The 26352-nt window shown below is 39.8% G+C and overlaps 1 protein-coding gene across 1 annotated transcript in view; it reads left to right on the forward strand.

The window, feature by feature from the left end:
- ST8SIA4 (ST8 alpha-N-acetyl-neuraminide alpha-2,8-sialyltransferase 4) overlaps positions 1 to 26352 on the forward strand; it is an 86591-nt gene that overhangs the window by 19443 nt on the left and 40796 nt on the right. The window contains exon 3 of the mRNA XM_030565818.1: positions 3034 to 3291. Coding sequence (XP_030421678.1) covers positions 3034 to 3291 — 258 coding nt within the window. The remainder of the gene's footprint in view (positions 1 to 3033; positions 3292 to 26352) is intronic.

The following is a 26352-nucleotide window of genomic DNA, read 5'->3' on the forward strand; positions in this document are numbered from 1 at the left end:
AATCTTCCTAATCATCCCTCTTCCCTTATGATTCTTATTTCACTCAGGTCCCCGAGAGTTCTTTTGACATTTTCACCTATTCATTGAGGCTGTCCATTGTAGCCACTGTCCTTCTAGATGTAGTCACCATCTCCTTTAAAAAGCCCCAACTCTGAAGGCTGCATTCCTATGTAATGAATATTTTTATGAGGATTTTAATTCAATCTGCTCAAATGTTTTTCTTCGTTCATTCTTTTTCTAGTCATTTACATCTCTATTGCAGGTGCCCACAAAAGTAGGCACATCAAACCCACAGGACTTTTAAGTCTATTAAACTTATGGGCTGAAGAAAGTCTTTATCTTGCTTTACAAAAAACAAAACAAAAATCACTTGCCTTGCCATTTACATCATTTACCAAAAGCTTAAGGCATTTAAGGTTTTAATATCTCCCATTCTGCTTCATTAATCTCGGTCCCTCATACATGCTACATCATCAGATGTCCTTGCTCTGATGCTACTTCATACATTCACAAGAGCCCTAAAATATAATTTAAAGGTTTTCTCTTTATTTTAGTTAGGTTTAAGATACGTGAGATAACATTAGAAAAAAAATCTTACTGTGTTTCACTTTCCCTTAGGCTTTTAAGGTAAATTCCAGGGTTGCAAATGTCTTGTAACCAGTTTCATTATCAGACATTCTCTTGTATCTTGAGGCAGTGACAGGGTAGCTGACTGGCCTACATGATGATGATGTGTTTTTTGTCCCTTCACCTCTGGAGGTTATTTCCCCCCTTTCATTTCCAAGTAGGTACTTCTAAATAGCTTGTACAGCAGTTAAAACAGCAGGAGGGTTTTCCTGGTAAGTATTGATTCTGTTCTAAGGATTAGAAATGCAGAGTCCTCAAAGTGACTGTAAGAAAATGTTATTTTTTACTCTCAACAAAATGCTTGTTGTGCATCCAGAGTCTTATCTGCTGACTTGAATGGTAACAATGTCTCTTACAGCTTTTTTTTCTCCTGTTAGAATTGCAGAGCCAATGCTGAGGTAGGACACCTTTTTAGGGAAAGCACCATTTAATAACAAATCTGCTTTAACTAAATCTCCTTCCATAACCAATTTTAAAATTTAAGAGCCCTCTTCTGCCTTCCAGATGGCATATACATAATGAGCAGTCTCCAATAAGCTTTAGTAAGAGTTAAGCTAATGTTTTTGCCAGGTCAGGCCCTCTTGGTGTAGTTCTAACCCTGCTTCTCTGTTCCATTGAGCACCTGCTTAACTTTAGACATGTACTGTAGTCCCATTAACAAATGTAAGTACATAGCTGAGTAGAGATGGGCTTAAACATTTGCTTAAATGCTTTGCTGATTTGGGACTTGTAGCTGGTGGTATTTATACAATTGGGCTCTGACAGAGTGGACCAGAACTTTTCCAACTTCTTCATTATCAAGGAAATTGTTTACTCAGGCCCAGTCTACATGTACAGTAGCACTAGTGATTTTAAAAACTGACCTAGCGAAAATGGTACAGCTTTGGCTGTGGACAGTCTTAGATTGGTTTAAACCTGGCTTTTTGCCTTGCAGAGGTGCAAGCTCATAGATTCATAGAGTTTAAGGTCAGAAGGGACCATTATGATCATCTAGTCTGACCTCCTGCACAATGCAGGCCACAGAATCTCACCCAACCACTCCTGTATCAAACCCCTAAGCTATTGTGAAGGCCAAGATTATAACAGGGTTCAAAAAAGAACTAGATAAGTTCATGGAGGAAAGGTACATCAATGGCTATTAGCCAAGATGGACAGGGATGGTGTCCCTAGCTTCTGTTTGCCAGAAGCTGGAAATGGGCAACAGGGGATGAAACACTTGATGATTACCTGTTCTGTTCATTCCCTCTGGACACCTGGCATTGGCCACTGTCAGAAGACAGGATACTGGCCTAGATGGACCTTTGATCTGACCCAGTATGGCCGTTCTTATGTTCTTGTAACCCTTTTTTGTGTAATGAGGGGCTCTACAAACCCCACACCACAGCCTTTATTTTTCCAGATTTAAATCTTTGAGTGTCCGCACAAGGGTACTCTTAACTTGGTTTAATAGTGACTTATTTTGGTTCATCTTAAACCTGTTCCCAACTGACTTAAGGTCAACCAAAATAAGCTAATATTAAACCAAAATAAATGTGTACATTAGGGTTTGCACCAATACAACTGAACTTGTTTAATGAAACCACTGCAAGTTTGTGCAGAAGAGGCTTAAATTGAATTTAAACTGATTTTAAGTTACAAAACTGCAATTTCTCTGTGTAGACAGGTGCTAAGTTCTAATGAGTTATACATGTGCAAGCACGCTGAATAATAATACCAACTTGGTGCTTAAAACTGATGGAAATGGTGATGAGGAACTCTGTAAAGCTCTTAAGTGCTGTTCCAACGTGATAATGAATCTGTTTAAAAAAAAAAAAAAAAAAAAAGACTGTGACGAAGCCAGACTTATCTCCTGCTGATTTCCATGACAGAGATGCTCAGTTTAGAGGTTAAAGGGTTTTATCTAGCTGCTAGCTCTGACAACTCGACCAAGGCTGTGAGACCATGCTAATTCATTCCTTGATTTTTGACACACAAGGCTACATTGAAATCCTTGCAAATATTTTTTGATTTACCGGTTGTTAATGAAATAGAATGATGCATTTTATTCCGGAGTCTGTGCATTAACCCACATGCCAGATAGTTTTCTAAAATACTACTCGGAACCAGTTACCGCGCATGTGCACTGTCCAACTTTTAAAACTTGAATCTATAGTCACTTAATTCTTTAACATCTAGTGATTAGACTGTCTTTGAGTAATTGTCACATGACTTTTTTTTAATCAAGACCATAAGGGTTTTTAATGGAGCTCTAACATAACTTTATAGCACCTGAAACGTCATAGTCTGATACTGTGGGAATGAAAATCTGAAACCTCACACTTTTTTATGTTATGTTTTATACCATATTACTAGAAGATGAGCTGATTGTGAGGAATGAATACTGTCTGCCTGTTTCTTTCAAAATAGGAAGAATATTCTTCGATTTTTGGATGCTGAAAGAGATGTCTCAGTGGTCAAAAGCAGCTTCAAGCCAGGAGACGTAATTCACTATGTGCTAGACAGACGTCGCACCCTGAACATTTCTCAGGATTTGCACAGCCTCCTTCCTGAAGTTTCGCCAATGAAGAACCGTCGGTTTAAAACATGTGCAGTTGTGGGCAATTCTGGCATCCTCCTGGACAGTGAATGTGGAAAGGAGATTGACAACCATGACTTTGTAATAAGGTGAGCTTTCATCTGCTGCTGGGGATTATAACCTGCTATCTTTCACTTTTGGGGTTGGGAGAGGGAACAGGCAGAAATGCTTTAACCTGAGAGATCAATTTCAGGGATTATAATTATTTGGAATTACTGACTAATTTATCTGAAGTGATATTTTCACTGTGATATGCCTAAATTTAAATACATTTTTGGAATGAGAGGTGTGCATATTTGGAGGTAGAAGACAGATTCCAATTACTCATTGCCTGTGTTTGTTCATTTGTGTTATTCCAGTTAAATGCATTACTCTGATAGAAAAGTTGTTCGTGTGAATGGAAAATTTTTCTTTTTCCAAAATCTCTCTTCCTGTCTCTTGGCTAGTAGACATGGCCTAGCAGTAAATTACTGAATTACTTTATATACGGGGGGGGATGTCAAAATTTCATTGTGAGGCATTGAAATTTAGTCAGATGGCTTCTGGTATCATAATTGAAAGCCACACACCTCACTCACTTCATATTGCTCTGAAAATATATCCCCACAGCTGGTACAAAAAAATTTTTTTTTAGTGTAGACACTCAAACATGCTCAGCCTCAACAAAATTTTCTCTTCACGGATCAGTGGTAAATTAAGAGCAGTTACTGCCTCCATTTGACAAGCTGTCATTATATGAACATACACAGATAAATTTAGGCAAAGTCTCCATTGGTATGGAATAAGGAGGGTGAAATGGTGATGGTAGAAGATTACTATATATGTAGGGTTAGCTCACATCACTGCTTCTGTTCCTGTTTTTCCTTTTTCTATTTTATACAAAGCTGGTGGTCAAAAACTTGAAAAGGACGGGGTTTTTGAAAGGAAAAATTATAGTTCTTTTCTTTTCATAATGTTAAGGCTGGGATTTTCAAAAGCTTTCAGTGGAGGATGGACATCTAACTCCCTTAGGCAGCTTTGAAATAAATTCATCACCTTTTTCCTAGTAGTAACAATTGCAGGAATTATTGTGTAATATTTTCTTCAAAGGCACGATTTTAGGCTTGAATAGAGAAATACAGCAAGCTTTTTAACAGGACTTAAGAAAACCTCGTTAGTATATTGGGCAATGTGAAATACATTTCATCATTATGCACTTCATCTCAGCTAGTTATCTCATTTTATAATCACTTGTATTAATTTGCGAAAAGAGCACTTTTCCAAAGATGCTAATAAAAATGGATATGAATTCTTTGGACTCTTATGGGAAAATGCTGTATGTCATTTAGGGTTGCCAGAGACATGAGATGCTCCTGCACCTTGCTAACTGAAAGGCCTGACTTCTGTTTTTGATAGTGACGCTGCAGAAAGCTGGGAGGATAGAGACAAGAAAATTATCAAGAGTTGGAAGCGATATTACAATGTCTGTCTTCACACTCCACCTTTCATCTCTCTGTTCTGTCCTACAACGCGTGACCCAAACACTACACACACAGATATAGGAGCTATATTTTATTTTGGAGTTTTTCCAGTGACTGGCCAGAGACTGCCCTTTCCTTTTCCATGCATGTTCGACTTATACTGAGAACGCTTTGATTCTGCCAAGTTAGAACTCCTGCTTATAGCTGAGAGAGTTCATTATAAACAGTCCATTGCCTAACTGCATTTAGCCTGTAGCTCTTTTCTTGACATTATGCCCTCTTGCAGGTTTAATGTGTTTGACTTGACAAGCTGCATAATGATGCAGATACCATACTTTCTGCAGGAAGTTCTTCTATGTGAAGGTAAACTCATGATTGCTGAATCCAGGCCTTTTTGAGGGACAAAGTACCTAAGCACGTACAGTATTTAACTTTATCGTGTGCTTAATTCCTGTAGATGTCAAAGAACTCCTTGCTAAGACCACCTATGCCTATCCTCAAAACACGTCTTAGCTAGTAGTGAAACCGGAGGATGAGACCTAATATGCATTTTGAACTAACTAAGAATTTGAGCTCTGTGGAATAAAGGAAAGTAGGTTTGCAAAGGTTTAATCTACAGAAATTAGCCTGTGAATGAAAGGAAAATGATAAAGCTCAGTATAAACATCAGGAAGCAAAACCTGCAATTTATATTGGAGGCACATGCGTTACTTCAATGCAATCCCATTGCATCAGAGGGACTGCCATAATAATCAGTATCCTTAGTACTCCAGAATAGAGTCAGATTAGCCAAGAGTGAATCCTTCATATGAACAAGAGGCAAGGAAATGGGTGTGACACTTTGGAGTATATATGGTACAGAGATTTTTTTCACTGATCAGACCTTAAAACTCTTCAGAAGTGCACAGAATGTGTATGGCTAAACTGCATTCAGAGACTTTTCACTGCTTTAAAGTATGTAGTAAGGAAGTCCTTTAGGAATTATGGGAGAAGACTGAATATATCTCTTTGCTAGGAGGAGGAGAGAAAGGAACCTAATAAAAGTAAACAGCACTCTATGCTTCTTTCATGCTGGATAATTGTATTGCTGTAAGGGCTCAGGTATGAACTCCATGATCTGACTTTGCAGATTCCTTTGCTTTTGGTTGATCTCACTGAAAAGAAAATATATACGCATCTTATTCACCATGGTGGGTTTTTTTTTTTTGCTTTTTCTGTAAAAGCAGTTGTATAGGCTATATTGGGCTCACAGTTGACCGTACGGGCTCACAGTTGACCGTACAAGCTAAGGAAGAAAATTTTTGTAGACTCTAACAGTTTTGTGTAGTATGAACAAACCATTTTAGAGAGATTCTTATATTGTTTTGGTGAAACTAAATAATATTCTGTTAATTTTGGTAATACTGTGTTTTCCCCTTAAGAGATTTATGAAAGGAAATACATAACAAAAAGTGCGTGTGATTAATTAGAACAGGAGTATCTTGATCACACTACCCCAATATCAGTGGTCTTGTTAATTTGATGGGGGCAGTGATAGTGAAAATGAGACCAGTGTCTGAAGGTAAAGAAGGTACTTCAGACATTCTACAGTAACTTCAAAAATCTCACAAAACTAAGTGATTGGGCAACAAAATGGCAAATGAAATTTAATGTGGATAAATATAAAGTAATGCACATCGGAAAAAATAGCCCCAACTATACATACAATATGATGGGGGTGGGGGCTACTGTAGCTACAACAAATGAGGGAAAAGATCTTGGCATCATCGTGGATAGTTCTCTAAAGACGTCCACGCAGTGTGCAGCAGCAATCAAAAAAGCAAACAGGATGTTAGGAATCATTTAAAAAAAAAAAAAAAAAAGATAGAGAATAAGACCGAGAATATTTTATTGCCCTTATATAAATCCATGGTACGCCCATATCTCGAATACTGCATACAGATGTGGTCTCATCTCAAAAAATATATACTGGCATTAGAAAAGGTTCTGAGAAGGGCAACTAAAATGATTAGATGCTTGGAATGGGTCCCATATGAGGAGAGATTAAAGAGGCAAGTATTTTTTTAGCTTGGAAAAGAGGAGACTAAGGATGGATCTGATAGAAGTATATAAAATCATGAGTGGTGTGGAGAAAGTGATTAAGGAAAAGTTATTTACTTGTTCCCATAATGTAAGAACTAGGGGCCACCAAATGAAATGAATAGGCAGCAGGTTTAAAACAAATAAAAGGAAGTTCTTCTTCACACAGTCAACCTGTGGAACTTGTTGCCTGAGGAGGTTGTGAAGGCTAGGACTATAACAGGGTTTAAAAGAGAACTAGGTAAATTATGGAGGTTAAGTCCATAAATGACTATTAGCCAGGATGGGTAAGGAAGAGTGTCCCTGGCCTCTCTTTGTCAGAGGGTGGTGATGCACAGCAGGAGAGAGATCACTGGATCATTATCTGTTAAGTTCACTCCCTTTGGGGCACCTTCCATTGGCCAGTGTCAGTAGACAGGATACTGGGCGGGATGGATCCTTGGTCTGAACACTATGGCCATTCTTATGTTAGTGTTCGGATTGTGATACAGTAAATCCAGCAATCTTGAATTACAATATGATGGAATTGGATACTACATTAAAGATAACCTGAAAATATTAATAACCAATGAAATATGACTTGGACACCCTAAAAGCATTATCAAGGGGAGAAGGAAGCATTCACTATGTAGCTCATTTAAATTTTATAAAAAGAACAGGAGTACTTGTGGTGCTTTAGAGACTAACAAATTTATTTCAGCATAAGCTTGTTTATTTATTTATTAAATACATTTGTTAGTCTCTAAGGTGCCACAAGTACTCCTGTTCTTTTTGCGGATACAGACTAACGCGGCTGCGACTCTGAAATCTTAAATTCTATAGTGTCTTGTCTTATCTCTAGGGTAGTTATCCAAGGTCATTAATAACTGGTCTCCTTTCTCTGAGACATCAGTGTTCTGTATGCTGATGATATCTGACCTATCATAGTCAATTGGAGCCTACAGCTAGCTAAAGAAGAAAATAACTAGGTTGTGTTTAGAATATGTTTATTAAGCCATATTTTTAAAAATAGGTACCTAACAAAGAGAGAAGTGTATGCACACATGGGAACAAACAGGTAATTGTGCTAGTAAATTATACAGTTGCAAGAATGCAATTATCACTCCTCTTTACAGAGCGCTAAAAATGCATATGTAAACACACACTTTTTTTTGCAAATGTAGTTGTATGCTTTGTCAGAGTAACTGTCTGTTTCTACCATATTTAGGGCACATCTTAAGCAGCTATATTTGAGATAAAGTATAACTCTACACATACAGGACTTGATTCTCTTCATGCACCTGTGTAAATCAGGAGTAACTTCTTTAAAGTCAAGGGGCTAGATCTTCTGCTGGAGTAAAGTGGCTTAGCTCTGTCAAGTTCAGTAAAGCTACAACAGCTTAAGCATCAGAAGGTCTGACCCAGTTGAGTTAACTTGGTGAGAGAGGAGAATCAGGCTTCTGTTCTCTTAAAACGATACTGATTGCAAATTTTCTCTCTTCAGATTCTTTCCTCGTCACCTTTTAAAGCTAAGTGTATCCAAGTAAATGAGCACTGATCCCTGCATCCACAGTACTGATGTGATAAATCACAGCATGTAGTATTTCTGTATACCATGAAAAGGTTCCTTAAGAACACCTGTCACTCCATGAAAGGAATCAGTGCTGTAAAAAATAAGATAATGCACTGATTGCTCGCAGGTTGCTGAGAAATGGCCTGGCTCCACTTGCTGCTGTTCTTCAGTTCTCTAGCTGTTGAATCAGATGGCTATAAGATGGTGCTCCTGTCTAAGATTAAAACATGTCAGGCTTGTTCCTCCACTAAGGATGTTCTAAACAATATTTCTATTGCTGTTGCTGTCAGGTAAAAAAAAAATACACATGCAGTAATATTCACTAGATCTTTGCAGCTCTAAGGACTCATTTCTTTGGTTTCCTTTACCTTTTTGTCTTTCCTGTCCTTTGTCTGCATAGTCTGGTTGTGCTCTTTCTTTAGAGATAAGTTGCAAGTACTTAGAAAACCAACCAGACACTGGCCATAGGACAACATGTGCTGAATGCCCCCAAATAATGAGGGTGAAATAGGCATTCAGGGGACACATGATTTTTAACCTTAAGCATTTTTCTGTTTTAAGATGTCTCAATCATGGAGTACCAGCTCACACTGTCTGAGTTTTTCAAGCATGAACTCTGCTAATGATGTTATACCCACTAAAGAGTATAGAGCTAACCTTTGTAGAGTAAGCAAGTGGCAATTTTTTTGTTTATATGGTGGTTTTAAGACCTTTGTTTAAAAATATTAAATTATATTTTTAGTTATATTGTAAGATAATTATAATGTTTCCAAGTATCAAAAAGAAGAGCCACTTGTGTACCTACCAAAAAATGAGTTCAAGATTCTCTGATTTATTTATTTTTCTTCTCTATAACAGTTCATGATTTCATGAGCACACAAAAGAATTCAGTTTACTTTTAGGTTGAGAATTTTAAGAATACTGAGGATTTTAGAAAAACAGCTTCGTTTTTTCCACAGGACTTAAGGATTCTGATCACTCAAGAAACCTTTGATGTAGCTGCAGATAGTTTATAATGCCTGTGCAAAGGACTAGATTCTGCCAGGCTTACTGACACTAAGTAGCACCTTATTCCACAAGGAATCCAGACCTAAATATATTAGTGTGGGCTGGATGGTGCATTTAGATTTATCCTGGAGTAAGAGACAACACCTACTGCTCTGCTTAAGGAAATTGTGGCATGCCTGCTCCCCTCTTGTTTGGTGTGGGGAGTATGTTGTGAAGTGGCATCTGAGATAATGGCAACTACTGCATGTGTATTAAGCAAATTGTTGTTTCGCATAAACCTACCAAATATTAATTTTGATAGTAGATATTCCATGGAGAGACAGGCTGAGCAGAGAAGGATTTTTCATTGTATTCCATGACTTTGACTCTCTCACAGCTCCTCAGAACTGTCCACATAGTAAACATTTAATCAGGTGTGGGTTTCTGTTGCATCTTAAGTACATTTTATCAGAATACTGTATTTATGCATATATGATGCAGTCCTTACTTGTACAACTAGTTCCATTGGCTTTATATAGGAAAATGATGCATCTCTTTTAGGCTAGGTCTACACTGGGGGAGTCGACCTAAGATACACCAACTTCAGCTACGCTCTTCTCATAGCTGCAGTTGGGTATCTTAGGTCAATTTACCTGGCCGTGGGGATGGCGGCGAGTCAACCCCTGCCACTCCCCCATTGACTCAGCTTCTGCCTCTTGCTGCAGTGGAGTTCCAGAGTCGACGGCAGAGCAATCAGGGATTGATTTTAATCATGTCTACACTAGACGCCATGAATCGATCCCTGATAGATTGATCACTACCTGCCAATACGGCAGGTAGTGTAGACGTTCCCTCAGAGACCGACAGAAAGACACTTGCCCCGAGGTCTATTCATGTGAGTAAGGATTTGTAGGATCACTCTACATGTATGACAAAAAACAGCTCTCTCTTGTAGATTGCTATTGTGAGTCAGATCCAAGTAGATAATGGTTAAAACTCTACTGTTGCAAATTGATCGGAGTGGACAGCCCTGAGCCCTTTGACTTAAGGGTCTGCAGAAATCAGCTTGTAGGATCAGGGCCCAAATTTTGACCAGCTGATGACTGCTGGGCCTCTGAGATGAGTAAGTTTCAATATGTGTTTGAATGAATCAATCAATTTAAAAAAAATAAAGATGTGAACTACAGGAAGCACTGGGACATGCCTTCAGTGCCTTTCAGGTTGCAATATGAAGTGTGCAACCTCGGGGAAACATCAAAAACATGTATTTAAGTCATTACAAGGATCACTGCGTGCCAGTGATTTGAAATGAGTGAATCATTCACATTTCTGCCAGTTGAGAAAGGGGAGGGAGGAAGAAAGGTGGGAATGGGGCATCACTTTCAGCCTTTTGGTTGAGATCAAGTGTAGTACTAAGATGTGAAAAAAGTTATCTAAGTTATAACTGTGGTTATGAATGAGGGTGTTTGAGAGGTGAGGAGCAGAGAGCAGGGGGTTGAGTCCTTCCCATGTTGGGGGAAGGAATCTGGCTATCTTTTTAACCAGTCTTTTGAATGTCTTACTGAACTTATCTGAATCTGATTAATGTGTATGACAATCCCAAAACATACCATTTCCGCATTTGTATGGTTTAATTTGTTGCTGCGCATCAACAAAGTGAAATGGCCCCTGGTGTAAATTAAAGCAGTCCCTATCTGCTCAAAGTAATGGCAACCCATCCTGGGCTACCATGCTGCCTAGAATCCTCATAGTACCAGTATGGGCCCATCCCTGATTTCTCTCCGGTTGTGTCCCCAGCATGCCCTCTATGCCAGGGCTAATGCGGGAGAGGGGGAGCAGTATATACCAGGCCTATGTTGTGCCTGTACCAGGGGAATGTTCTCATGTACAACAGTTGTATGCCTCCAGAATGGTGGATGGAATCTGTCTTTCTCAATTTTCAGAGAAATTCTTTAAATTTAGAGAAAAGGGATACCTTAATAAAGTTACCTACTGTACATTTTCATATCTCCTTCTGATATTGTATTTACTAGCCAGGAGCTGTTTGTCTTGGCCCTTGTATTTTTTTTTGTTTTTTATAGCTTCACTGGGAGTGATTCCTAAAAGTTAGAGGAACCTACTCTTAATGGTTAAACCACTTACATCTCTCATAACAAAGACAGGTTATATTTCCCATATATCTTCTAATGAAAACCCTTTTAACCATAGTACTCTACAAAGACTAAAATTCAACACACAAGCCCACAAGCAAGCCAAATAAAAATAATGAGAAATCCAATTTCTCTGTAAATTTCATCTTCATGCAACAATTACTGCTTCTGTAATCCAGTAGGTTCCCCAGATTTGTACTTCTGCTTCTGAGGCTTCTGGTCAAGTGCAATAACATTTTTTTAAATACTGTTTCAATGAGAAGAACTTATTTCTCTTCTAAATCTCCAAACTACCCCTACCCCAATCTTTTATCTGACTTCCCCCCAAAAAAGGGAAACAGTCACAACACTTTATCCCATCTGTCTCCACTGAACTCCACATGCTACTAATATGCCATGTTATACAACTCTACTTAAGGTGTGGTGTTCTCTCAAAATTGTATATGTAAAAACAGCATTTTGTGGTTCCATGTTAATTGTCTCAGATTTTTAGTGCAAAAGTGCACCGTTTAGAAGTATAAAGATACTTCCTGACCTCTGCAATTGCTATTCTTGCTGTCCCTTCTTTCTAGGAAGCAGATGGATCTTTGTTGCATGCAGGGTGGATTTGATTTAAATCAAATTGATTTAAATCACTAGTCAGGAAGACTCGATTTAATCATGGATTTCTACATGAAAGTGCATTCTTGATGGTTGTTATAACCTTAATATGTATTCTTCACAGCTCAGAGGTAAATGTGGGTTTCATTTTCAGAGGTTACACACTATACATTTTTAAAGTGATTTATTCTGAAAACTTTTCAGATTAGTTTTACAGCTGTATCAGAAGATTGTTTGTTATTTCATTTACCAATCACTAAAGGTAAATGAAGCAGATATTTATGAAGTCATTGGACGGTGAACTATCTCCAATTCAACAAGTTAATCATTAATACTTGGAGGATTTTCTTGCCATGCTCTGTTAGAATCATAGAATATCAGGGTTGGAAGAGACCTCAAGAGGTCATCTAGTCCAACCTCCTGCTCAAAGCAGGTCCAGTTCCCAACTAAATCATCCCAGGCAGGGCTTTGTCAGGCCTGATCTTAAAAACCTCTAAGAAAGGAGATTCTACCACCTACCTAGGTAACCCATTCCAGTGCTTCACTACCCTCCTAGTGAAAAAGTTTTTTCCTAATATCCAACCTAAACCTCTCCCACTGTAATGTGAGACCATTACTCCTTGTTCTGTCATCTGCTACCAATGAGAACATTCTAGATCCATCCTCTTTGGAACCCCCTTTCAGGTAGTTAAAAGCAGCTATCAAATCCCACCTCATTCTTGGGGGAGGGATAGTTCAGTGGCTTGAGCATTGACTTGCTAAACCCAGGGTTGTGAGTTCAGCCCTTAAGGGGGCCACTTAGGCATCTGGGGCAGAAATCAGTACTTGGTCCTGCTAGTGAAGGCAGGGGGCTGGACTCAATGACCCTTCAGGGTCCCTTCCAGTTCTAGGAGATACAGGTATATCTCCATATATTCCACAGACTAAATGACCCCAGTTCCCTCAGCCTCTCCTCATTAGGGGGCAGGAGCACATGGCTTATCATTTTTGTTGCCCTCTACTGGACTCTTTTTCCAGTTTTTCCACATCCTTCTTTTAGCGTGGGGCCCAAAACTGGACACAGTACTCCAGATGAGGCCTCACCAATGACAAATAGAGGGGAATGATCACATCCCTCAATCTGCTGGCAATGCTCCTACATTAGGAGGAGGAGGAGATCAGCAGACAGACATCTAAATTGTGTTATTTAACTAAAACGATGTTAAGTATTCTGAATTTTTTTCTTAGACAGCGAACATAATATTTTAACAAAACAAGCATATCAATTTTTGAATTTAAACACAAGTTTTTTAAAATTGTTTTTGTTAAAATTGTTAACTAAAATAGTTAAACAAAATATTTAAAAAAATTAAATTGACTGTCAGCTGTTAATTGTGTTATCTCTGGAGAGACGCAGCCACAGTTTGGGAACTGCAAAACTAAGCATCTCTGATGGTATATTCTAGACTGAGCACTGAGTCCCATTGGGTAGATAGAAAGATTAACCTAAATCTATACAGAAACTCCTAATCCATGGATCCCTAATCCATGAACTATTGGAACTCATTTGCAAAACTCTTCTTAAACATTACATGAAAATATTGAATTTATGAGCCTTATTCCATGATGAGTTATCGTTGAGCTATAATGTATCTTTATCTTTAGATGGATTTTTTTTGATTAAATGCTTTTTGAGGAAAAAACCTGATTTTAAATTTAAAAAAATCAGATTTTATTCATTTAAAAAATCATTGATTTTTATCCACCCTGGTTGCACATCATCTTCAGTAAGAGAGATTTTGCCAGTCAAATTAGGCCCTCAGTTTTCCAATGTTCACTTGTCTTTAAATTATTCCCTTAGCCCTGGTCTATACTACAGCATTAGCTGGATGAAAGGCAGTTTATGTTGACCTAATTATGTCATTGTACATACTGCAGCCTTGCTCCTGCCATTGTAAGTGCCCTGCTGCACTGACATAGTAACTCCATGAGAGGCATAGGGCTTATATTGATGTAGTTAGGGTGATGCAGTATCTGCAGGGCACTGCATCACCCTATTACTTATATCTATTGGCTGTCATTCTTGTCAATTTCTCGCTCCGCAGTTGGGCTGCTGCCTGGTCTCTGCTCCAAGATGGGCTGTCACCCAGGCTCCCAATTCAAGATGCTGCTGGGCTCCCCTCTCCCTTTGGGGAACCCTACTGTGACCCCGGTCCCAACTTCCTGCTCTCAGCCAGGCTGATTTGGGCTGCTGTCCAGGCTCTCAGCTCCCTGCTTCCTTCTGGGCACACAGCAGCTGACCAGACTCTGGGTGCAGGTCTCCCAGCCAGGCTCCTGGTTTTGCACTAGGGTGACCAGATAGAAAGTGGGGGAAAATGGGGACAGTCTGGGGGTGGTGGTGGTTAATAGGCATCTGTATAAGAGACAGCTCCGAATATCATGACTGTCCCTATAAAATTTGGACATCTGCTCACCCTACTCCCCACTGGGAGCATGGCAGCTGACTAGATTTCAGGTGTGGATCTCCTTGCCGAGAACCTGACTGCCCTCCCAGGCTCTTGGCTGCCTGCTGGGAGCACGGCTACACCTGGAAGGGAGCTCTGTGTCCGGAGACTGGTCAGCTGCCCCATTCCCAGAAGTGAACGGGGAGCCGAGAAGCCTGGTGCAGCTGCCCCATTCCAGGCGGGGAACTGGGCTACTGGCAGGGAACTTTGTGTGGGGCTGTGAGTCCTGGCTCTCAGCCTCTGACACTGCCCCTCTTAAGTTGGTGGAAGCACTTCTGGTGAGGAGACACACTGCTGACAGAAGAAGGGCAGTGTGGACATGAACCACCACAATAATTACTGTGGTGGCTATAATTTGCCCTAACATAGGTCAACTTAAGTTTACAGTGTAGACATGCCCTTAGTGAAACCTGTGCATTCCCCTTGCCTTTAGTGAGGTTTTCACAGGTGTGGGTAATTGGAACTTGATAAACAACTTCTGTTGATTATTCACCAGAAGGAATAGAATCCAGCTCGGTTACTCTTAACTGTCTTGACTTTGTAGGAATAAGAGGTAGGAAAGCAGTAGAAACTTTTCTTTTCATTGCGAAAGTAAGCAGTTTCAAGAAGGAAAGCACACAGGCAGCAGATCTGTTGAGAAGTTGCCAATTTTACGAACTCACTCTTCAGAGCAGAACTGCACTTTAAGGTGTCATGTGACTGTGTGATAGACCATTTCAACAGAACCTTTAGAACTCTATTCCTCTTCATGTTCTACAAATGCTTCAGCCCATTGTCTGTCCTCTTTCTGCAAATTATTCTGTTGTGTAGTAAAATAGCTTTAATTACAATATGTGAGCACTGAGTGAGAATAATGTCGAGAGTAATATTGCTCACTTCACTCAGTGTTTACCTATGCATAGGTCCCAGCTTTCTCTTGTTTTTTCCCTCCTGTATCTTAGCAAAAATTTTAATGTAGACTTGTCAGCGCAAGATTTAGGGTGACACTTCACCCTTTTTTTTGTCTTTGGATAATACTATCTCAACTTACGTTGTGTCTTTTATTTTATTTAAAATATATTGCAAAGTATCATAAATATAGATGGCACTTCAAAGACAACTTTTCAGCTTCTGCTGACCCTTTCTCCATCATAGATTCTGATGCTTCTGTTGCTTCTCTTCCATACATGAGAATTACTACTTTGCCAGCTGATTTAATCTTTTTTCTATTGTGTTCCCAATTACTTTTGTCAGACAAAACAGTTGCATAAAAATAAGTCATATCTTCAGCTGTTGCTCTTCTTTATTTGGTGCCTCTGAGAAGTGAGGAGGGCAGAAGTGACTACTACCACTACTGTTTCCAGTCTTTGGGATGACTGAAAGCCCCTGGTATGAGTTGGAGCAGCTCTGAGATTATTCTTACTTTGTTGCAGCCGGAAAGTTTCCATTTGAAGTTCTGCTCCGGCCCAGGATTTCTCTAGCTAGGCCTTTTCCATGTCTTGGCGTGCCTGCTGTGCCATATGCCCCAGAGTAGGTGAGGTAAAACCAGCTTTAGAAACTTTTCATTACCTATGGGAATCATCAGTTCAGTGAGCACCTAACATGGCCGTTGACTTCATTTGATGTTGTCAGGATCTCAGCAGTTTTGAAAATCATGGCAGTTGTATAGGGATGTCAGGATTTAGAAGCCTAATTTAAGACACTCAGTTTCATAAATCTTGGTCTGTACGTGCAATTTGATGTAAGATCAGTCTAAATCAATAAAACAATAACCAATGAGTGATTTCAGCTGCCCACATGAAGGCTAGTCAAATATAACAGGATATTAGGGAGACAAGATGGGTGAGGTAATATCTTTTATTGGATCAACTTCTGTTGGGGTGAGAGAGAGAGTCTTCCCTCTTACCATCAGAAGCTGGTCCAATAAAATATATTACCTCACCCACTTTGTCTCCCTAATATCCTGGGACCACCATAGCTATAATACTGCATACAACAGATAGGATTTAGATAAATAGTTTATTGATATCAGAAATGACTGCTTTTTAGAACAGCTAGTTCTAGAGCATACAAGATCCAGTCTGGCTTTTTTAATGGTTTTCCTGCGAGAGACATCTAAGAAGAATAGTAAAATTTCCATTAATGGTTAAGATTCTCATGTTAGTCACTAGCAAAGAATGTTCTAATGCAGAACATTCATTAATATTTTTTCCTTCAGAAGTTACAAAACTCTAAATTTACCTTTTAAAAATCACCATTATTCAATTACACTGTAAAACTCTCCTAAACAAAAGTCTATAAAATAGTAATCTGAACTCAAAAACCACAAATTACCAGTTCTGTAATAAATCTGCTTCCCTAGCCCCCTTCTTCTTTTGGTAAGTTTTGTGGTTAAAAAAAAAACTAATCCTTCAGTTGGTGCAGCTCCACCAGCATAAAAAGTCCCCCTTTTTCCTTTTGAATATCTTAAGTGCTCCTTCTTGCTATTCACAACCACAAAGATCCTTTTTCTGTATGACTGGAAAAGAGAGTTCCCCTTAACCCTCACAGAAGTGTAAATAATTGTAATATTTAACCTCTCTTCCTTCAATGAGTGACATAATGGCTCTAAAATTACCTATATTAAAATAGTATGAAAAGGCTAGTGGTGTGAGATCTGCCCTCTAGACTAATCCTCTTATATAGAGTTAGTAAAACTACATGTATGCAAGAAGATAGAGACAGGGTGAAAACTACAACTTAGTTTTCTGGCTTTCCGTGATTAAGATCTCATTCTTGATATTTCACTTACTTAGTTTTTTGCATATACTATGCAGCAACATTCAGTGATATGAATTTATTTCTTTATAACCATGTCAGAAGAACTCTACTGGAAACAAGAGTAGCTACTCAGTAACTCATGGGTAGCGGTGCAGCAAGGTCTGCTGCCAAAGAAGTAAATAATGTCATCAGTTTTTCTAAGTATTTAATACCCTTTAAACCTTCCCTGTTACTTCATTCTGTGGCCTCACATCAGAAGAACCCATATCACAGTCACTATATTATTACAGGAACAAGGAACTTAGTGGTCATAAGTTTAAATTCCTGTTTCGTAAACAACTTAAAAATAAGGGTAGAAATGAGGAAACTTGTTGGCAACTCACTTTAAAGAAGGCAACATTTTTTTTAAATAAAACCTGAATTCTTGTAACAAGTCTTACAGAAGGGAATAATTAACAAATGATAACATCACCGTGATAGACCTTAAGGGGCAGACCGGGCCCCTGTACATCAGTGGCAGATAGGAGCTGGAATTGTGCTACCACAAAGGACCTTGGGAAAACTCCCCCAGCACAGGCACATCGTATTACTTCTATAAGAAGTTCTATGCTGGCTCCCGTGCATACCCAGCAGATGGGAGAAAGTCTTAGGAAGTGAGACCATCACTTTCAGGAATTCTGGGCTATGAAGACTGTGGAGTAGCCTAGAGATAGCTGCTAGGAGTTTAAATTGCCTTAAATTGGAGCAGCCGGTGCTCTAGTTTATGGCAGGAACCACACTGGCTCCCAGATCATCCTACAATTCTGAGGGCTCCAAACTATTTGCTTTTCAAATCACTGCTATTGCCAGATCTCTTCCGTTCTTTTAGGAAGAAATACAAATTCCTTTTTAAACTAAGGGCTGGGGGAAAGCCAACAGGTTTGGAGAGCGTACCGTTCTCATAGAGATGTCCTGTAGGGGAGTCTCTATTAAAGGGACGTCTCTGTATCCTTATAAAAAGGTAAGGATGGATGTTGATAAAATTCAGGTAGGAACAAATGAAAGAGTCCCATTCAGTTACATCACATAATTGCAGACAACTAAAAGTGACACATTTTATAAATGCTTGTGTAAAAAAGCTAGAAGTAAGATGATGATAATATTGATGTAACTGGCATTGCAGAAACCTGGTCGAATGATGATAATCAATGGGATATGGTAACACCAGGGTACAAAATACATAGGGATGACAGAGTAGGTCATGCTGGTGGGGGAGTGGCATTATCTGTGAAAGAGAGTCAAATATAGTAAAAAAATTTAAACAAATCAAACTGTACCATAGAATCTCTATAGATAGAAATTCCATGCTTAAATAATAAGACTATAGCAATAGGACTATACTACTGACTACCTGACCAGGATGGTGATGGCGATTGCGAAAAACTCAGAGCTTAGAGAGGATATAAGATGGGAATGGGGGCGGGAAACTCAGTTACAATCCCTCATTATTATCTTCATATTGCCACGGGATGAGATGCAGAGATAAAGTTTCTATACACCATAAATGACTGCTTCTTGGACCAGCTAGTCCTGGAACCCACAAGGGGATACTTACAGGATCTGGTCTGAGAGGTGAATACAGATGAATCACTCAATAATAGCAACCATAATATAATTAAATTTAACATCCTTGTAAGGGGGAAACATCAAAGAAGCCCACCACAGTAGCATTTAATTTCAGAAAGGGGAACTATACAAAAATGAGGAAGCTGGTTAAATGGAAATTAAAAGGTACAGTCTCAAAAGAGAAATGCCTGCAAGCTGTATGGAAACTTTTAAAAAAAACACCATAATAGAGGCTCAAATTTACTGTATACTCCAAATGGGGGTGGGGGAACCCCAGAGGACCAAAAAGTGCCACCATGGCTAAACAGCAAAGTAAAAGAAGTACTTAGAGCAGTAGTGCCCAAACTTTTCTTGTTATACCCCACCCCTTTACACAGTAATGGAATCTGTGTGCACCCCCTTCCGTTACCATACAGTTGGCTCAGCAGAGGAACAGGCAGAGCTGAAGGAAGAGCTGGGGTGGAGCTGGGGCTGGGGACAGAACAGGGGGTGGAGTAGAGCTGCTGCTGAGGCATAGCGGGGCTGGGTGGCACTCCATCCCAGCCCCCCAAATGTTCCTCTGAATCCCCCCCCCAAAACGTTCCTCTGCACAGTTTGGGGAATAGTGAGTTAGAGGCAAAAAGCCATTCTGTAAAAACTAGAAGTTAAATCCTATTGAGGAAAACAGAAAGGAGCATGACCTCTGGCAAGTGAAGTGTAAAAGTATCATTTCGCAGGCCAAAAATGAATTTTGAAGAGCAACTAATAAAAAATACAGCATTTTTTTCTAAGTATATCAGAAACAGGAAGCCTGCCAAACAGTCAGTAGGGCTACTGGATGATTGAGGTGCTAAAGGAGCAGTCAAAGAAGATAAGGCTATTCTGGAGAAGCTAAATTAAATCTTTGCGTCAGTCTTCACTGCAGAGGATTTTAGGTGTCAAATCTGAAGAACTGTCCTAGATTGCGGTGTCAACGGAGGAGGTTTTGGAACAAATTGATAAATTAAATATTAATAAGTGAGGCTCAGATGGTGTTCACCTAGGTGTTCTGCAGGAACTCAGATATGAAATTGCAGGATAGTCAATGTGGCACCAGCTTTTTTAAAAAAGCTCCAGAGGCCATCCTGGCAGTTTACTGGCCGTTAAGCCTAACTTCAGAAGCAGGCAAATTGGTTGATTTGAAAATGTACTAAAGAACAGATTGATTGGACATATGGTTGAACATGATTTTTTGGGGTAGAGTCAATGTAGTTTCTGTAAAGGGAAATCATACCTCACCAATCTGTTAGAATTCTTTGAGAGGGTCAACAAACATGTGGACAAGGGTGATCCAGTGAATACAGAGTACTTGAACTATTGACAAGATCCCACACTAAAGGACAGGTCACGAGCAATAAGCAAAAATTCATGGAAGCCTGCGTCCTATCCCTGACTTTTACTAAGAATACCCTGGGAAAAAGGGGGGACAAATAGAGCTCTGCCAAGGTTTGCAGCTGCTCCAACCCCAGGGTGGCTGACCCAACCCAAGCCGCTGCTCCGGTGGGCTGGAGACTGCATCTCTGGCAGCCCTAGGGCTGACTGCTGGTCAGTTGTCACTGCAGCCCTGGGGGAAGTTACCTACATGACAGAATCATAACCTTAGTCATGGGTTAATAAGGCAGGTCCTCTCATGGATCAGTAACTGGTTAAAGCACAGGAAACAAAGAAAAGGAATAAATGGTCAGTTTTCAGAATGGAGAGAGGTAAACAGTGGTGTTCCCCAGGGATTGGCACTGGGGCCAGCCCTAGTCAATATGTTAATAAATGGTCTGGAAAAGGGCTAAACAGTGAGATGGCAAAAATTGTAGATGATACAAAACTAGTCCAAAGCAGACTACGAAAAGTTCCAAAGGGATCTCACGAAACTGGGTGACTGGGCAACAAAATGGCAAATGAAATCTTCTTGCAAAATATTGCACATTAGTTGGGATGCAATTTTCCTTACGTACAAAATTATGGGATCTAAATTAGCTGTTACCACTCAAAAAAGGGATCTTGGCATCTTCGTGGATAGTTTTCTGAAAACATCTGTTCAATGTGCAGTGGCTGTTGAAAAAGCTAACAATATTAGGAACCATTACGAAAAGGATAGATAATATCATAATGTCACTGTATAAATCCATGGTACACCCACACCTTGAATACTGCATGAAGTTCTGGTCATCCCATCTCAAGAAAGAATTAAAAAAGGTACAGAGAAGGGCAACAAAAATTATTTAAGGGTGTGAAACGTATGAGGTGAGAGCAAAAAGACTAGGGCTTTTCAGCTTGGAAAAGAAACAGCTAAGGGGTAGAGATCACTGAGGTCTATAAAATCATGAATGGTATGGAGAAGATGAATAAGGAAGTGTTATTTATTCCTTCACATAACCAGGGATCACCCAATCAAATTAATAGGCAGCAGGTTTAAAACAGCACACAAAACTAGTTCTTCACGCAACGCGCTGTCAAGTATAATTCCCAGGTCTGGACCTTAGCGTCCAAAATATGGGTACTAGCATGAATTCCCCTAAGCTTATTTACCAGCTTAGATCTGATAGGCTGCCACCAATCAGGACTTAGAGTAGAGCGCCTGATAGACTCTGGTCTCCCCTGAAAACCTTCCCTGGGGGGTCCCAAGACCCAAATTCCTTGAGTCTCACGACAAAGGGAAATAAACCATTCCCTTCCCCCTCCAAGCTCCTTCCCGCCCTGGGAACACTAGGAGATCACCTGATTCAACTTCTTGAATCACCACACCGAGAGGAGGCTTACCTCCCCCCTCCCTTCTTCCCCTTCACCCAGAGGCCATACAGATTCAAGCTGCGTGAATGTACAAAGAGAAAAGTTATCCTTCCCTTCTCCCCACCAATTTCCTGGTGAGTACAGACACAATTCCCTTGAACCTTAACTACGAGAAAAAAATCAAACAGGTCTTAAAAAGCAAAACTTTTAATAAAAAAAGAAAGAAAAAGTAAAAGGTTTATCTCTGCACTTTAGATGGTAAAAAGTTACAGGGTCTTTCAACTTATAAACAATAGAAAGAAACTTTCTCCAGCAGAAACACAATTTAAGCTACTTCCAGCAAGTACACATATGCAAATAAGAAAGCAAATTAAAAGACTATAACTGCCTTTTTTCTTACTCACAATTCTGAATAGATAAGAGAGTGTAGCAGGGAGATTGGCAGAAACCTGGTTGCACCTCTAGGCCCATCCAGGACCCAGAGAAAACAAAGCCAAACCCAAAACCCACAAACAAAGGCTTCCCTCCACGAGATTTGAAAGTATCTTGTCTCCTGATTGGTCCTCTGGTCAGGTGTTTGCAGGTCACTGTTTGTTAACCCTTTATAGGTGAAAGAGACATTAACCCTTAGCTATCTGTTTATGACACGCGCAGTCAAGCTGTGGAACTCATTGCCAAGGGATGTTGTGAAGGCCAAAACTTATCAAAAAAGGATTTGATAAGTTCATGGAAGACAAGTCCATGAATGGCTATTGGACAAGATGATCATGGGTGCAACCCCATGCTCTGGGTGTCCGTAGCCTCTGACTGCCAGGAACTGGGAGTGGATGATGGGATGATCATTTGATGATTGCCTGTTCTGTTCATTCCCTCTGAAGCACCTGGCATTGGCCACTGTTGGAAGACAGGATATAAGGCTAGATGAACCATTGATCTGATCCAATATGGCCGTTCTTATGGTCTCTCCTTTTTTTTGCTTCATGCTATATGTAGTCCAAATGCAAGGCAGTGAAGCTGTTTTGTGTTAAGTATGCAGACGTCATAGTGATGTGCTTTCTGTAAATAGACAGATGAGCAGGTATTACTCTCTCTGGTAAGTTCTGTGCTATCCTTGCTTTTGTTTTTCGTGTTGTTGCAGTGCACATGAGCCTTGAAGTTCAGTTCCAGATTTAGATACATTCTAGAAGTTCAGGGGCATCTGGATTAAGGTTTCAAGTTTTGGTCCATTTTAGAGATCAGGACTGTATCTGTATTACCGAAGTTTTCAGGCTGTGAGGGGGAAGGCTTGGGGATTCTTGAAGCCAGTTTAGATGCATCTGTAGAGTTTAGGTGACATGAATACATATCGATTTTCCAACAACAGGTTAATCTTAATATTTTGGCTTCCAGAGTACACCTCGAGTTAATACCATATGATGGGCATATTATTCTTTGATCCACAAGGAATGGTTTGCTGAAAGAGGAAGCACTTTCACAGCAGTGTTCTGTGCAGGTTCTGCTTGATGCCAGCAACAGTTGCCAAACACTTCTGTTTCAACCAAGGAGCCTGTATTCTACAAATTGCACAGATCAGACAATGGATCAACACACTTAAAATGTATAGGGCCAAATCCTGAGGTCCTTGCTCAGTTTTTACCTGTTGCTTTACATTGGAATCTGTCTGAGCAAAGAATGCAGGATTTGGCCCATAAATACTAGAGTTGGATATGTACATTTGGGTCATCTAGCCGATTCCACTGCATCACTGTGGAATAATAAAATCTGTATTTGGCTGTGGCTTCCATGAATGTGATTGCAATACCTTCTTTATGAGGTTATTCAGTTCTGCAACTTCACTGTGCGACAGGCTTAATTGGGCCATAAAACTAGCATAATGAGCCCAGCCTGGATAATTTCTCTGTAAGAATATACAGCCTCTCATGATGTAGGTGACGGGGGCATGGCCAAAGAAAAAGAAGTACATGCAATGCTAATCTTTTGGCAGCATTTTTAACTCCTTTGGCCTCCTAGATTTTAAGTTTACTAAGAGTAGTCCTGAGGCTGTTCTGACATGGTTTAGGGGACTGTTCCTGGACAGTGCTGTTGGACGATCAAGGGTTTAAGCACTTTGTGTGCACGCGCATAACCTGTACTCTGTACATCTCAGGATGTGGTTCATTATATGGGTTCCCAAATGACATGCAGTGTACTTCAGTACTTTGTTTCCTTTTGTGGTGACAGCATCACATTGCATGCTCATGTTCAATTTATTCTTTCATGTCGCCCCCAATGGAGTATTGTTTCCTAATACTTTAGAATATTTTTTCTCCCCAAGTGAACCAACTCATAATTTATCTATTAAATCTTGTTATCTTAATTTCTGACTGTTACTCTACTTTTTTTTTTTTAAACAGGCTACTGAATTTACTTGTTAATTGTGCTAGTCCATCCATCATTTTGTCAGCCACTCTGATCACTGTCCTCTCTACTCCTTCCTCTAAGTCAATGGTTCTCAACCTTTCCAGATTACTGTACCCTTTCAGGGGTCTGATTTCAGCCCTGGGCGGTGGGGCCCAGGCTTTGGCTTGAGCCACAGGTGGTGGGGCTTGTGCTTCAACATATATCTTAGCTTCAAGGGCACATGCTTGCCACCACCTAATGTCAGTCCTGCACTTGCGACCCCCCCCCCCAGAACCCATCCTGTGACATCCCCCTTCTCCCCCAGGGGTTGCGACACCCAGATTGAGAAACACTGATATAGTATATAGAAAAGTATAAACAAGTCATGGTATGACATTTTAGTTTGTATCGACTTTGCTAGTGCTTTTTATGTAGCCTGTTATAAAACTAGGCAAATAGCTAGATGAGTTGATGTATCCCCTGGAAGACCTCTGCGTATCCCCAGGGATACACGTACTCCTAGTTGAGAATCACTGCTCTAGGTCACTTCTGAAGATACTAAGTAAAAATAGATACAACACTGACCCTTGTTGAATGCTTCAAGATACTGTTACACGTGGTCACTAATAATTACTCTCCTCCAGCCAAATCTGTATCCATCCTTCTACTTTTTGCATATTTTTACGAGTACTTTTAACCAAACTATATTTTTGCTTTCTAATTGAGACTCCACTTGGAACTGTTTTTAATATCTTTATATATTATGTCCACTATGTTTGTTACAAAAACACACGCAATTTAGTTTGACTTGAACCTGCTTACCTTAACTATCTTCTTGCTGTTTCTTATCCTCCTTACTAGGTTCTTGAATCCTTATTATTCACTCTAGTTAGGTTGGTTGATTTTTTTTTTTTAAATATATGATGCTGAGGTTAGATTTATTGGCCAGTAATTTCCTCGATATCCTTTTTATGGGATGGTGAACCAGCTGAGTTAGGATTTTGGATATTGTCTTAGTTCATCCAAGAGGAAGAGTAGTGAGCTGTGGAACCCAGATGTGTTGCCTTGTATTCAGTGGAGTGGATACTAGTGAACACATGTATTATGATCCTTCCCCACCTGTTTACTTTTTCCCACAGATAAAGACCATTATAGTTAAACTTTCTGCACCTTCAGACCAAGAAGAATCTTTCTAAGAACTGGAGGATAAAACTAGTCTGTGCAAGGGAAAAACAAGGAGCTAAAGCTGCTAAGCTGTTTTTTCCATATAAAAATATTTATTCTTTCAATCTCGAAGACCAGAACCATTTCCCAATGTGAAATTTAATGGATAAAAAACAAAGAACTAAATAAAACAACCTCTTTTTTTGGTAACATTCTTGTTACCAGGGCAATCCCTGTTTACATTGCAGTCCCTTTAAAAATAAGCTGCAGTAAGGAATTTGTGAATACTGTGCTGTAGCATTGCCAATTTTTGCAGGATGTGATGAGGTTTTGTCGATTGTTCATATGTAGAGCCACTCACCTGCTTCCTGAAGTCTGTCTTCAGTGTAGGATATAACTGATATTTCTGTCCTGTTTTCATGTTCCCAACTTCAGTACGTGACTTCAGGGATTTCCTATATTAAAGTCTGTCCTCCTGGGCATTGATGAGTTGGGCTTGCTTCCTTGCAGGTTGACTTAAGTAGTGGTGATACTGTTTTTGTTAAGATGGTCATGTGACTGTGAAGCTTAAAGAGAGTTGCTGAGATCTGGGAGAGAATTGTGTTTGAGAGTGGTATTTTAAAAGTAGTGCAATAAGAAGAAAACAATATTGGGGTAGATGGGCAGGAAATAGCCCTGAAAATACCACTATAGTATTTATTTTCCCTTGTTCAATCTGGCTGAGTGGTAGCAGGGACACTCCTGCAATAGCCTTTTATTAACAGGAGAAATTTAAGTTTAATTTGAACCATGTCATTTAATATCCAGTACGGGAAAATATTATAGTGAATCAGCTGGCTTATTACTGGGTATCCACCTTCTTCCCTGGCTGAACTGCAGTGAAAGGATCTAGTGAATGGAACATAATGTGTTATGCAGTTTAACGCTGGCCAGTAGAAAGCGCCGTATAAACATCTGTCAGGGATGGCCTAGGTAAACTTCATCCTGCCTCAGTGTGCGGGGTGCCCAAGATGATCCCTGGAGGTCCCGTCCAGCCCTACATTTCTATGGTTTTGTAATCCCTCCAGTACAGAAAAGGAAGAGAGTTCCTGAGTAGGGTGACCAGATGTCCTGATTTTATAGGAACAGTCCCAATAATTGTGGCTTTGTCTTATATAGGTGCCTGTTACCCCTCCAACCCCTGACCCGATTTTTCACACTTGCTATCTGG

This window comes from Gopherus evgoodei, chromosome 6 (assembly GCF_007399415.2).
Source record: "Gopherus evgoodei ecotype Sinaloan lineage chromosome 6, rGopEvg1_v1.p, whole genome shotgun sequence".
Taxonomy (NCBI): domain Eukaryota; kingdom Metazoa; phylum Chordata; order Testudines; family Testudinidae; genus Gopherus; species Gopherus evgoodei.